This window comes from Sinocyclocheilus rhinocerous, unplaced genomic scaffold (genome assembly GCF_001515625.1).
Source record: "Sinocyclocheilus rhinocerous isolate Xijiao unplaced genomic scaffold, SAMN03320098_v1.1 scaffold574, whole genome shotgun sequence".
Lineage (NCBI taxonomy): Eukaryota > Metazoa > Chordata > Actinopteri > Cypriniformes > Cyprinidae > Sinocyclocheilus > Sinocyclocheilus rhinocerous.
Genome location: NW_015659919.1, coordinates 2,345,364 through 2,358,608, shown reverse-complemented (window position 1 = coordinate 2,358,608; position 13,245 = coordinate 2,345,364). Strand labels below are relative to the sequence as shown.

The window sequence follows — 13,245 nt, the reverse complement described above, 5'->3', positions numbered from 1 at the left end:
CAACCGTTAGGTTGCTATGAGTGAGAGACAGAGAGGAGGAGCGCAAAAATAAAACCATGCCCTCTATTCAGTATTCCGTTTCAGCTGGAAATACGTCACTACACTGAAATAAAGTCGGCAGCAACTTCCGGTTCACGCGGACTTTAAAAGAACAAATTTGGACAATTTGAAGGCAGCAGCGCATTTATCAAATTTGCGGATGAGGCAATCCCAAAATGCACAGCATCCAAGATGGAAAACGAGTCAAGAGAAATACCAATGACAGCTGTACATAACTTTATTCTGTTCTTTTTATGTTGCATATTAGGGCTATGAAATACTGCAAATGTGCAAATCGCAATATGCTTGCAATAACTGACTAATTTTACAAACACAAGACATTATCTTATATGTACTGCATTATTTAACATCACATTTTTCTTCAATATCATGCAGCAAATAATTCCGCTTAGAAGGCAGCTGCCGATTCACTAGGTTTTGGAACAGAGCTAAACTACTCAATCAGAATGTAAGAAACATAAATCAATATCAATGATACAAAAAACATGAAAATAACAGTATGGGACACCATTTATAAACCTGATTATGCACCCTTAAGTAAATTCAAATGTTGTATCAGCCACACAAACCTACTTTCCACTTGATGTAGCCAATGTGATTTCATTACCATGTACTTGTTAACGTTAGAAGAAGCAATATATTCATTGAGAGTGCTGTTTGATTGTTACTGCTTGAGTGTTAGCTGACAACAAAGAGCATATGTCAGTGGAGACCGATTCTATAGTAACACTGACGCTCTGCCGGCCTCTTGATGACCGCGCTGATTTGATTTAGCTCCCTTTACGACCGTGACGCGAGCCGAAACCTCTCACTGCCCCTTGTCATACACACAAAGTGACATTAGATAAAACCCAAACCTCTTCCATCCCACTTTCTCCACCTACTAAAAAGATTCTGATCTCTCTTCATCAACAACTTCTTTTCTACCTCCTCTTTTTCTTAAAATACCCCTCCACAGTCCTAGGTGTCAGACTTTGGGACAGGGATTTGTCTGTACAAGATTACTGGAGAGAGAGAGCCTTTCAAACACACATGAACCTCATAAGCTCAATTATATCTCTGTCAAAGATACCTCATTGAATTGCAGCTCAATGTGAATCAAGATACATCTCCATAAAGACAAATGAAAGCCAGTTCACCTCTAAATCAAGTTGGCTAGTGAGACGACAGTCTAACTCTAGTTGTAGCCAAGTGGCTAAGCAATGGATGAAGGCCTCCTGAGTAGGATTATACACCGATGACCACCAAGAGAGGATAATTCAATGATTATCAGCTGTGAAAACATAAATCACTAAAGCCTAAAGAAAAACACCAGGACTAAACATTACTGTAAACAGCTTAACAGCAACTCACAAAGCTGATGTGCTCAAAGCCGTTCCAGAGAACTAAGATTGGATGTTATTAAAGAGCCTGCAGTAAAGCGGCCTCATCTTACTGAACGCCTGCCAAGTTTCACTGAGCTTTTCCTTATCCAGCGAAATTCATGAATATGAAATAACACGCTCTGCTGAAATCACAAACTTTGCCCTCAACTTTACCCTCAAAATCCAAACATCTCCGTTTTTATGATAGAGAATAAATATGCATGAAGCATCAACAATCATTATTCTCACTGTTGAGAGTTTAGAAAAGAACCAAGGACTGTCTAGATTGCCATAATGGCCCCTTGTATCAAATAAATACTGCCATAAATGTACTGTATTCAAACAGACAATGTTGCCCGACTCAAACCCACCGACTCAGCAGACTGAGATAAAACTGATTAACCACTGAATATTTGCTTAGAAATGTCAAACAGAGAATAGTTAGCAGAATGTGATCTAATATGCACTACACAACATTTTTGAGAGGCTGAGATTGAAGAGATAAGAGTAAAAAGGGCTGGGAGCTGCGTGATAGGGAGGGAAAAGGTGGGTTTATTCAGTGAAAAAAAATTAAGAGATGAAATTGAGAAATGCTCATTTATCACTGCTTTGGCAGCTCTAGGCTCTAACACCCCTCTCCAATAGAGCGTAACCGTGACCACCCACTTTTTCAGTGGTCTTGGTTGCAGAAGCATTTTTCTCTTTCATTTTCCCGGGAGGAATTTCAAAAAAATCTTCATTAAAGAGGTCTAAGTTCTCAACCAAAACAACCAGCTCTGAGATAAATCACAACAGGAAAAACTTTGATCCAAAGCAAAAGATACATGAAAACTGGAAACAAGATGAAAGTACAAGACTAAGTCATTTAAGCACTGCAAATTATAGTAATAAATATTTTGTTTATTGCACAATATTCTGATATATACAAATACCTCAAATCACTGTCAGGTTAGCTTCCAATATAGAAAGTAACCTCAAAAAGAACCATTTCACCTTCTGGAAGTAAACACATGGCACTGTGTCATCCATATGAGCTCATGAAATATTGAGCTGACAGCTGCCAAATTATACCACAGCAGGTTCAAACAGACATCAGGCAGGTTTTCTGATGGCAGCTTGTCTTATTTCATGACACAATCTGTTTTAATCACACACGCACGAGCCAACAAAGTGCAGCTATTAGTAGTGGCAAGATTCATTTCCGCGAATCAGTTCTCTCGAACCAGTTGGTTTCAAAGAACCGGTTATAAAAGAACCTAATCCTACAATGTTCAGATAAAGCCATATGATTGCATCAATTATGTTGTTTTTATTACGCTTTAATAATAATAATAGCGTTTATTATAATTTCATGTGTAGCCTACCCGTTCAGTTTGATTCAGCAATGATTCTGCTCATAAAACATAAAACAAGTAAATTAGAACCAATAATTTGAATTAACATTTAAACAATACTACAGTTAATCTACATCTAGCGACATATAAAAATGCAGCTCTGCATACTATGTTGATAAAACGTCATACAAACAATTAAATGCTAAATCGCTAAGACAGATTCCCATGAAGCTCGAATCGTGAACAGTTTTTTTAACCGGTTCACCCGATTCATTGAAAAGATCCGACTCAAAATAACGATTCGTTGGAGAAGCGAACTGAAGTCCGATTCAGTTTAGTGCAGGATATATTACATATAGTTTATAATATGAAAATGCTTTCAGACAAAAAAAAATTGTCCAGCTTCTGCAGCATCACGTGACTCTCGCGCAGTGCCTTACAAACGTATAAAATACAGTACCATAGATATATCAAAACTAAATATGAGCAGATAAATCTTGGTCTCGGATGCAGAGTTAAAACGAGTTATTAATTAGTTCATCACATGCACAATGCATCAAAACAATGACAATTGGTGGTCAACCACAACTAACGTTATGCCTTAAAACTGTCATTTGTAAAAGCCCTCCAGCAAACGCACGCTGCAAAACAGCATGTCGCCACAATGAGCTGTAATATCCACATTTAAATGTGTTGTAATATCAAATTTACAGACCGTACTCACCGCTCGAGACAGAAAACTTATTCCCAGTGAATGTTATTTACTCGAGTTGAGCATTTCCATCCATGCGAACAAAACAGCACTTCTCCTTTCTGCGGCTCGATGTGCTGATGTGTGCTAAATAAAACTATCACAACGAAACGTGTTGAATGACAGCGCCACAGACTTTCCCGACTGAAAGCATGCAGCACGACAGCAACGGATCAAAAATCATATGTAGTACACTCGTAGAGATTTGTAACGCTCCCTCACTGCCGCCACGGACCAATCAGAAGGCAGCGCTGCGGTAGTGGGCGGAGCCTACCTGTTTTGTCATATTCACCCTTGACTGATTTGAGGTTTGTCTAAAAACACATTGTAGTGTGCCACATCAGGGGCTGGCATTAATGGGGTATGTGCTCAGCTGTCAGAGTGAATCTTAAGCTGCTTAAACTATGTGTCTGTAGGAGTTTTGCATATTTAAAATAGCTCAGTGTGCCTGTAGGCAACATGAAACCTGCACACTATAGAAAAGAGCACAAGCTGCCTGACCACTGACCCACGTAAATGCTGGAATACTGTATTAACAAAAGAGCAGGATATCAGTGTTAAGCTGAGCTTAAAAGTACTGGACATTGGGTTCATTAAATGCACCATGATTATGATTATGAATGATTATACATGAAGTCCTGTACCATATATTTTTACAGTTATAATTAGGACAGGCATAGGTGCACAACTACCATTTTTTAATAGTAAACTACATATTTTACTACCATTTTAAGAACAGTCATGAAAATACCAAAGCTGATTTGAAGAATGAAGACATTCTGTTTTTATTCACAATTTGTACAGTGTCCCAACTTTTTTGGAATCGGGTTTGTACATAAGGAAGGCACCTAATGCCGTTTTAAGTATTTCTTCATAATATTTAAGAAAATCATTTTATTGTTGTTCTTTATAAAGCAAAGGGATTTTAGAAATGAGTCTTACTGAATTTTAAAATGGGGGGAAAAGGATGGGATTCCATTTGAAAACTTGAAAAATTATGAAATAAAAAAAATGTAGAATATGGAGTAAAAAAAATTACATTATATTCCAGTTGTGGTGCATTACTAACACTGAAAGTAACATCTGTAACAGCATTTTGGGCTCTTAAAATTCAGCTTTGCCATCACAGAAATGTTACATTTTAAAATATATTCAAATGGAAATTTTTTTATTTTAAATTGTAATATTTCACAATGTTACTGTTTTTACTGTATTTTTAGTCAAATAAATGCAGCCGTGGTGATCATTAAATTCAATAACATTAAATCTTAATTATTCCAAACTTTTATATCTTACAAATGCAGTTCTACCTGAAGTTTAGGTAGACACTGTTAATCTTACATACCCCTCATCAACATTCATGTCAAGATCAGTAATTGAAATTTCAATGATTGACTTTAAGTAGACAGAAAAGCACGTTTTATTTGAATTGGAATGAATGGAACCAAAACATTTGGGACTGGACTGAGTTTCACTGTATTAGTATGTCATTTTTAAGACAATGTGGGCAGATAAGAGATCAAGTAAAAGGATTAATTATGCATGAAATATCTCTCTCATTTATCTTTTTATCTGCAAAACACACAGATCTGTTCCCCAAGCTGAAGTCTTTGCTGTAGGTGGAAGAAATGTGTCTTGCAGGCGCTGCACTTTATAGCAGAATCAGCAAGACCACATTAAAGTTTGAGCACCTGATTTAGGTACTGTTACTGTGAAAGCCACTTTACATCATGTCTCGTTCTTTAAGTCCCAGTCTTCCCGCTGAGCTCATTGTGGTTAAACCTGACCTTGGAGGTACATGCTCTCACATGGTGGGGTGGGGTGGGGTGGGGTGCGGTACGGTGTGTTGTATAATAGTCGGAGAGGCTGAGTGCATCCAGACAGGCTTGGACAGTGCAGCACAGACACCTCCACATGCATCCTCTCTCTCAGCTGCTGCTCGCCTCATCCTGTAATTATGGCTGTCATCAGCAGCCCCCGACGAGAAGCTATATTTACTGGAGCCCTGTACAAATAGTTCTCAGGCTTACAGGAGCCTGGTACAAAAGAAAAAGCTCTCTCCATTCACTTGCAACTGGTCTTAAACAAGTTAGCCAGTGAAATATGAATGAAAACAGAAGGCTAATGAGCTGAACCAATATGCAGTGAAGGAATGTGACTACACTCAACTCTTAGAAGTCTTATTTAGATAATCACTGGTGTTTATATAGGCTAGAGACTGGACATGTACTTATACATAACAGTCCACTCGTTCTGTCTTGGTATTTACTGCTGTTCCGCATTGTAAATATAGACTGAGCAGGAATCATTCACACGCGTTTGTACAGCTCTGTTCAGCAAACATGTCTCATCTCAGGTATCTGAAATAACTTCCATTGGGAGAGACAAACAGAAATAGGTATTAAAAAAATAATATTAAAAATATTAAAACAAGATAAAATTATCAACAATCAAGAGATTTCTTATTTTAATTCTCCCCCACAACAAGAAGCTTTTGTTTTTCTTTGAAAACCTAGAAGATTTAGGTGATTTAAAAGCGTGATTTCTAGACCTAGAAAAGTCATTTAAATGAATAAAATCTTAAAACACTGAGTATTTTTCTAATGAATATATATTTTTAAAATTGTGAGCTAAAATATTTCTAAAATCCAGTCAAAACAAACTCATTCAGTAAACCACAAACAACTTGAAAAATCATGTAAATGTATTGGTTAATTGAATGGGAACCTCTTATGGAATCCCTCAATTTAATTTATAGAAACTAGGAGTTTCAGGACTTCAAATATCGTTGGGGTCAAAAAACGTAAAGAACCACTAGTAGAAAGCTCTCTATTGTGAGTTTTGCATGGGTAGGAACCACTCACATATTCTTGTAAAACTTATAAATCTAGTTCTAAGTAAATTATCAGGCCGTAAATTTCCCCTTAAACCCTTTGAAACTGCAGCGCCGCAAAACTGTGTATATTTCATGATGTTTGAAGGCCTTCAGTAAGCCTGAGTTTTTAGATTATAGGCTGTCGTGCCCTGTGGCTAATCTCCTGCCTTTGGTCCTATAATGACAGGCTCTGATGCAGGTAGCGGCCCACGGTGCCAAACCCACACAGCTGTCTGTGGCCAGCCGGCCTCCAGGTGTTCGGTAAGCTGCTGTCTGCATAATAGGTTCACGGTAAGATTGAGATCAGTTCTGTCGTGGTAAATGACATACAGAAACAAAATCAACCAGGGTATGGTGGATCATGTTTTCCTACTGAATGGTGGTTCAGAGCAAACCGGGAAGTATTAGTGCTCATCTGTCAACCTCTCCACATTGTGTGTTTTCACCCGCCGTGCAGCACAAGAATACAGTCGTAGACTCGTGTTTGTGGAAAGCTCTGATTGTTTAGTCTAAAGTAGGTCAATGGAGGCCTCCGTCATGTGGTGTTGAGGAAAAAACACACCGTAATGCACAACCCCCCACACAACAGTCATTGTACACATAACACCTAAATCTCTCATTGAGCTGCCTTTTAAAAACACTACTCTGGCTGCCCAAAGAAAGAGAAGCAATCAGCAATTCTATGTACTTTTGCTCTCACCCTGAGGCCGTACAGTTTGTTCTGTGCGCTCGAGGGCATGTGTCCTGAGTCGCTATGACCAGGTCAAGGCTTCTTCCTTCTGACACATTTGCCCTGAGCATCACATGCTGCATGGATGGATAAACCGTATGCACGCAAGCTGCAGCAAGAGGGGCTATTGCCTCCAATCTGCATAAGCCTGAACCAACCAACAAGCAAAAATCAAAGTATGGCTGTAATTCTGAGGAAAAAAATGACTGGGATTTCAGAGTCAGCATCAGGGTGCTCACACAAACCACACATCTCACTCCCTCTTTCACTAACCAATAATTTCCTGTTACTTCTCTTTCATTCTATCGATAATTCTATCAATAGCCCAAAAATAAAATTAAAAAGAAAGAATGCACTGCAAAAAAAAACGTTTTCTTAATCATTATTTTTGTCTTGCACTCCAATACATTCTTAAAGTTGGCATGAAACAGAAGTTATGATTGTCTTTTCATCCTTGTTGAGATGTATAACCTAGTGAAAATTATTCTTGAGCTACAAAAAATGTAGAGTAATTTAACTTTGTCCATTGGGAATTGATTGGATCGTTGTTGTTTGCTATTGCTGCAAGAGTGACAGTTTGTCCCACCCTTGCAGCAAACTCGTCATTAGAGAAGAGAAGAGATGTTGTTGCAAAGGGGAGGGGAAGTTATTTTGATGAAAGATTACAAAGGCACATGGATTTTAAAAAATGCATGATGTGCAGGGATAAATCATTTATAGTAAACATTGCAATATTACATTAAAAAAAAAGAAGAGCTCAATTTTGATTTCACATCGACTTAAAAAAGATACATTCACTTGAAAAGTAAAAGTGCAGGAGATATTAATCAATTTTGTTATTTTAAGCAACTTTGTTATTGCATCAATAACATTGTTATTTTCCTTACTATTTCTTCTTTATAGAGCACAATCTAACAAAAGCGGTCAAGTTTGTTTGTTTGTTTTTATTAATTAAATATTTGTTAAAAGATCTGCAATAAACAAACTGAAGTATTAATAATAACATTAATAATAATAGTTATTATTATTATACACAAATTCTTCCAGCAATAATATAGTACAGTTAGTCTAACTGTAGGTGATATATAGATAATATGGACCCCAATACAACTTTGAACAAGGCTCAGCCAGTCAAATTTCAGACAGAGCAGTCTTATAATCTTATAATCAGTCCTATAATCAGTTTTATAATCTTTGGTAACTACTTTCATCTTGTTATTGTTAAAAGTGTCTGGTGTGATGAATCAAACAGCTGTGTGAAATGCTCAGTGCTACATCACTCACACACACACACACTCTCTAAATCAGCCTCTGATAATGATAAGACATCAGTTGATGCCCATCATACAGCTGTTGTTCCTGCAAATCCTGCTTTGCTGACATAGACACTGACATCATAGTTATTCATTGGCAGCCTTGGACATGTAGTGCAGAGTGATGATGACCGAGCACATTGTGTAGAGATCACAGTGCCAGTTCTGCAGATAACATCTCTACCAACGGCTGAGTTAAAGCCAGACTACACCCGTAAATCTCTCGTCCTGCATGAATCAATACATGGAGCAGCTCAAGGCTGAAATCAAATGCCATCACAGCGAGGGGATACAGTTTCCCCAGCCTGAGTGCCATAGATCAGGGGTGTACGAATGACTTGAAATCTGACACTGATTTTTGCACGGACATGATTTGATTGATAGAAAACATGATTAAATCCAGCTTAAATGCAGTTCTTACATATACAGCAGCTTTCTGCCACCTTACAATATCACTGCAGCAATATCGCATGAGCACTTAGCCAATCATAAAGTTGCAAAGACCTTTAAATGAAAATACATAAACATTTCCCAAAGTCTCGACTATTACTTTTATGCTTTGGAAACAATTAAGGATGAAATTAAATGTAATACTGCAAGATCAATATAGTCATAATACCAACTGTAATTGTATATTGATGAAAAAGGAGAGAAGGAACAATCTGACAAGTGTGGGCGACACATTATAAAACAGGCCTCATTAATTTTAATTAGAAGGCATAATATTAATTGTGCCCAGTTGTAACTGCTTTAGGTGGCACTCATTTTGGTTAGTCAGGTTAGGCTGACATATGGGAGACTAATGTAAATTAATTTTATTTACCAAGACTCCACTAGCCACCATGACCCAGGTATTCTGAAGTTATTCTCAGTACTCATACTTTATTGCTTCAGGACCAGAGAACAGACTTCACTCTCTACTTAAGGGGCTGCAGGCGGCCACATGAAAACCCTCTTTGAATAACTCATGAAGCACATGCAAAAGCACACAAGTGTGTATTTTGTTTCCATAAAGTTGCCCTTACTCAAACACTTTTTGATCGAATTAGGTTAAAGAAAAATTAATAGCTGAAGTGTAAAGTTTTTGGAGAAAGTTTATGCTATAGGCTGCAAGCTGGCCTGTAGTGAACTAGAAAAGATTTGAGGGACTCTCATGAGCTGGTTTTATTGGATGGAGGTTAAATACTGGAAGATTTTTGAGTCTTGGATTTTGAATTTCCAAAAGAAAACACACATAAAATGCATGATGATTGAAAAAAAAAAAAGTTGTTTGTGGCAAAAATATTCACATATAAATTGGGTCAGTCTAATCGAGTCACACCTTCAGATCATTTGCTATCGCCCTCAGGCCATCCAAGATATGCTTGTCTCTTCATCTGAACAGATTTGGAGAAATTCAGCATTGTATCACTTGCTCACCAATGGATCCTCTGCAGTGAATGGGTGCCGTCAGAATCCAAACAGCTGATAAAAACATAAAAATAATCCATAAGTAATCCACACCACTCCAGTCCATCAGTTAATGTCTTGTGAAGTGAAAAGCTGCGTGGTTGTTCATCATTTAGCATCCAGCCAAAATATGAGTCCGTAATAATCCATAATATTGCTTTCTTCAGTGAAAAAGTTGTCTTGTCTGAATCAGGAGTGAAATATGCAAAGATCAAACACAGTTTACAAGTGAAAACAGTTCTAAACAAATATGTTGGTGGATGTTGATGTGAGAGGAAAACAGGGGATGAGCTTGTTGTAAATTCTCCAATTCTGTTACAATGAAGAAACTAACTGTACATCTTGGATGCCCTGAAAGTGAGTAAATTTGAAGCAATTTTTCATTTTTAGGTTAACTATTTCTTTAATGTTGTAATTATCATGAGATAGTTTCAAAATATCAAAGGCAAATCTGCCTTTTTAAGACAATGAAAATGGATCGAGATCATTTGCTGTCAATTTCAGTTTTTTGTGCATGTGTGTTTTTTTTTTTAGATTTATTTTTAGCATTTTATTGCAATAGGACAGTATGTAGCCAGGAAAGTGTGAGAGAGAGGGGGGGGTGGGACGGGATCGAGAAAGGTCCCCGAGCCGGGACTCGAACTCGGGACACCCAAAGCACAACAGCTCTGTATGTCAGCACACGGGCCAGTGGGGCCACGAGGCTATCGGCACCAACGGTTCAATTGTCAGTTTATATTAATTTAATATTTTGTCAGTTTAGCTGGTTTACTAAAAACATTTTAGGTTAGATTTTAACCTAGTTCCCTTGCAACAAAAGTTGTAGCACTAGACTAACAAATCTTACAATTATCTGAAAAAGAACTAAAAGAAACAGGTTTTCTTTAGTTAGGTTTTATAATGCCTATAGGACACCAAGTCAGCAAGGTCCCCAAAACATGAGTGCATTGATATATCTCAAATATCAAAAATGTATATAAACTGAAAACTACTTCCTGCAACACAATAATGCACAATGGTGATACCATAGTAGCATAAATCTATTATATTTAAATATCTATATACACTACAGTATATAATTATTCCATCATGCTTCTGCATTTGATAAACACTGTTCTCTAAAAGCATGTGAAAGTGATGGGTAATGTCCAACACATTCACACAATCACAGTCTTTAAATAGATACATAGCAACACATTTCCACCCAATCCAAACTTAGTCATGCTGTTCCTACAGTTTAAACCCTAGAGGGAAAAGACAAAGATCTCAGTCATAATTTACAGTCAAGGATTGAGTGAAATAAATCACATTCATACTATTCTTTCTCTCTATATTCTCATACACAGACAAACGTTCATTCTCATAGAGGCAGTAGGTAACAGGGTTTCTGCAGAAACAGCAGTTAAATCTGAACATTCAGTTCTTCAGTGCTGGATGGAGATGACAACATGTTTAAGACGGCATATCACAGACAAAGCACTTGTCATCTGCCAGAATATAAACAGGTTTTAAAAGGACAAATTTACCAGTGAAGTTCTGTTTATATTGAGCTAACAATTTAGATTTTTCAGAGACTTTGATGCCAAATAAGCCTTCAAACACCAAATAAGCAACAAAACGATATGATATTGGAAATGTTGCCCAAAACACTAATGATTTTAAATTCTCCCACTACTCACTACCTTTCAAAAGTTTGAGATCAGTATATACTTTTTTAAGAAATTAATACTGTTATTCAGCAAGGATGCATTAAATTGATCAAAAGTGGCAGTAAAGACATTTACACTGTTCCAAAAGATTTCTATTTCAAATAAATGCTGTTTTTTTTTTTTTTTACTTGAATTGTGATTTCCACAGAAATATTAAGCAGCACAACTGTTTTCAACATCGAGAACAGTAAGCAATGTTTCTCAAGCACCAAATCGGTATATTAGAATGATTTCTGGATGATCATCTGGAGTAAAATTCAGCTTTACCATCTCAGGAATAAGTGACATTTTAAAATATATTAAAATAGAAAACTGTTATTTTAAATTGCAATAATACTTCACAATATTACAGTTTTCTCCTCACTTAAACACAAATCACAGCAGTTGTGCTCTTTTTCGGCAACATTTCTAATGCAGTAAGCAATGTTTCTCAAGCACCAAATCGGTATATTAGAATGATTTCTGGATGATCATCTGGAGTAAAATTCAGCTTTACCATCTCAGGAATAAGTGACATTTTAAAATATATTAAAATAGAAAACTGTTATTTTAAATTGTAATAATACTTCACAATATTACAGTTTTCTCCTCACTTAAACACAAATCACAGCAGTTGTGCTCTTTCTCGGCAACATTTCTAATGCTCATGCACTAGGAGAGAAAGTCACATAATTACATTCATCTGCTTGAAACTCCATTTACAGGAAAAAAAATAATTATTACATTCTGCTTGTGCTGCTCCAAAGAGTCATTTAGGAGTAACCATACAGTAAATGTTCTTCAGAACTCTTACAGTATGTTAATTTACGCAAATTTCATAAAGAGGGGAAATTTCTGCCCTCCAGAAGATCAACAAGCATCCCATTTCTCTGCTTTGGCATATCAAACAGCAGATATCACTCAAAGGAACATGTCTGATCATGCACTATCATATGAAATGCCAAACAGCTGCGATGTTTCAGCTCTACAGCTACATGCTCATCCGAGTTATCAAACAGATCTACTAATGTACTTCAACACAACCAGGAGTTATACAAGAACGCCCACGCGACACTGTCGCTCTTACACCTAAAAACTACATCTCCACAGGATTCATCACAACCACGGCCTAAACTTCCCACCCCGTCCCAGCGTGACCCTACCGTCATCATCAAAGACATCCTCTGCCTCCTCACGCATCAGTTCATTTAGGTCATCCTCCGTGATGTCAGGAAAGGCCATTCCGTTTTATCCTCTCTTTCGCTTAAGCGTCTGAGCAGTAACTATACTGTAAAATTAAATCAACGCTCGGACTGTCTCCCCCCCAGGCGAACGTGAAGCCCTCTGTCAGATTGAGCCTGAGCAGAGAGGCGAGAGGCAGTGGACCGCTCTGAGCTTCTACTCACTGCACCAAGTCGAGTGTGAGTGTGTGTGGGAGCCCACACCATCCAGGCCAAGTTTCATCAACAGGATGATTTCATAATCTCCTGTGTGAGTGTCAGAATGAGGGAGATAGTGTGTGTGCGTGTGGTAAATATGCCAAGCCTGGTGTGTTGAGTGGAGGTCAGGCCGAAGCATCTTGAGAGCCAAACCCTGTGTAGTATTCATCTTGAAATATTACTAACAATATTAAAGTTATTCTTATGTTTACTTTATAAAAAAATCATTATAGATTTCACAG

The 13,245-nt window shown here is 37.4% G+C and overlaps 1 protein-coding gene across 1 annotated transcript in view; it reads right to left on the bottom strand.

Annotated features, from left to right (window-relative positions):
* The window catches only part of ripor2 (RHO family interacting cell polarization regulator 2), a 53,226-nt gene extending 40,342 nt beyond the window's left edge, over window positions 1–12,884 (bottom strand). Inside the window, exon 1 of the mRNA XM_016533113.1 lies at window positions 12,728–12,884. Coding sequence (XP_016388599.1) covers window positions 12,728–12,806 — 79 coding nt within the window. The 5' untranslated portion in view covers window positions 12,807–12,884. The remainder of the gene's footprint in view (window positions 1–12,727) is intronic.
* Window positions 12,885–13,245: the final 361 nt, after the last annotated feature.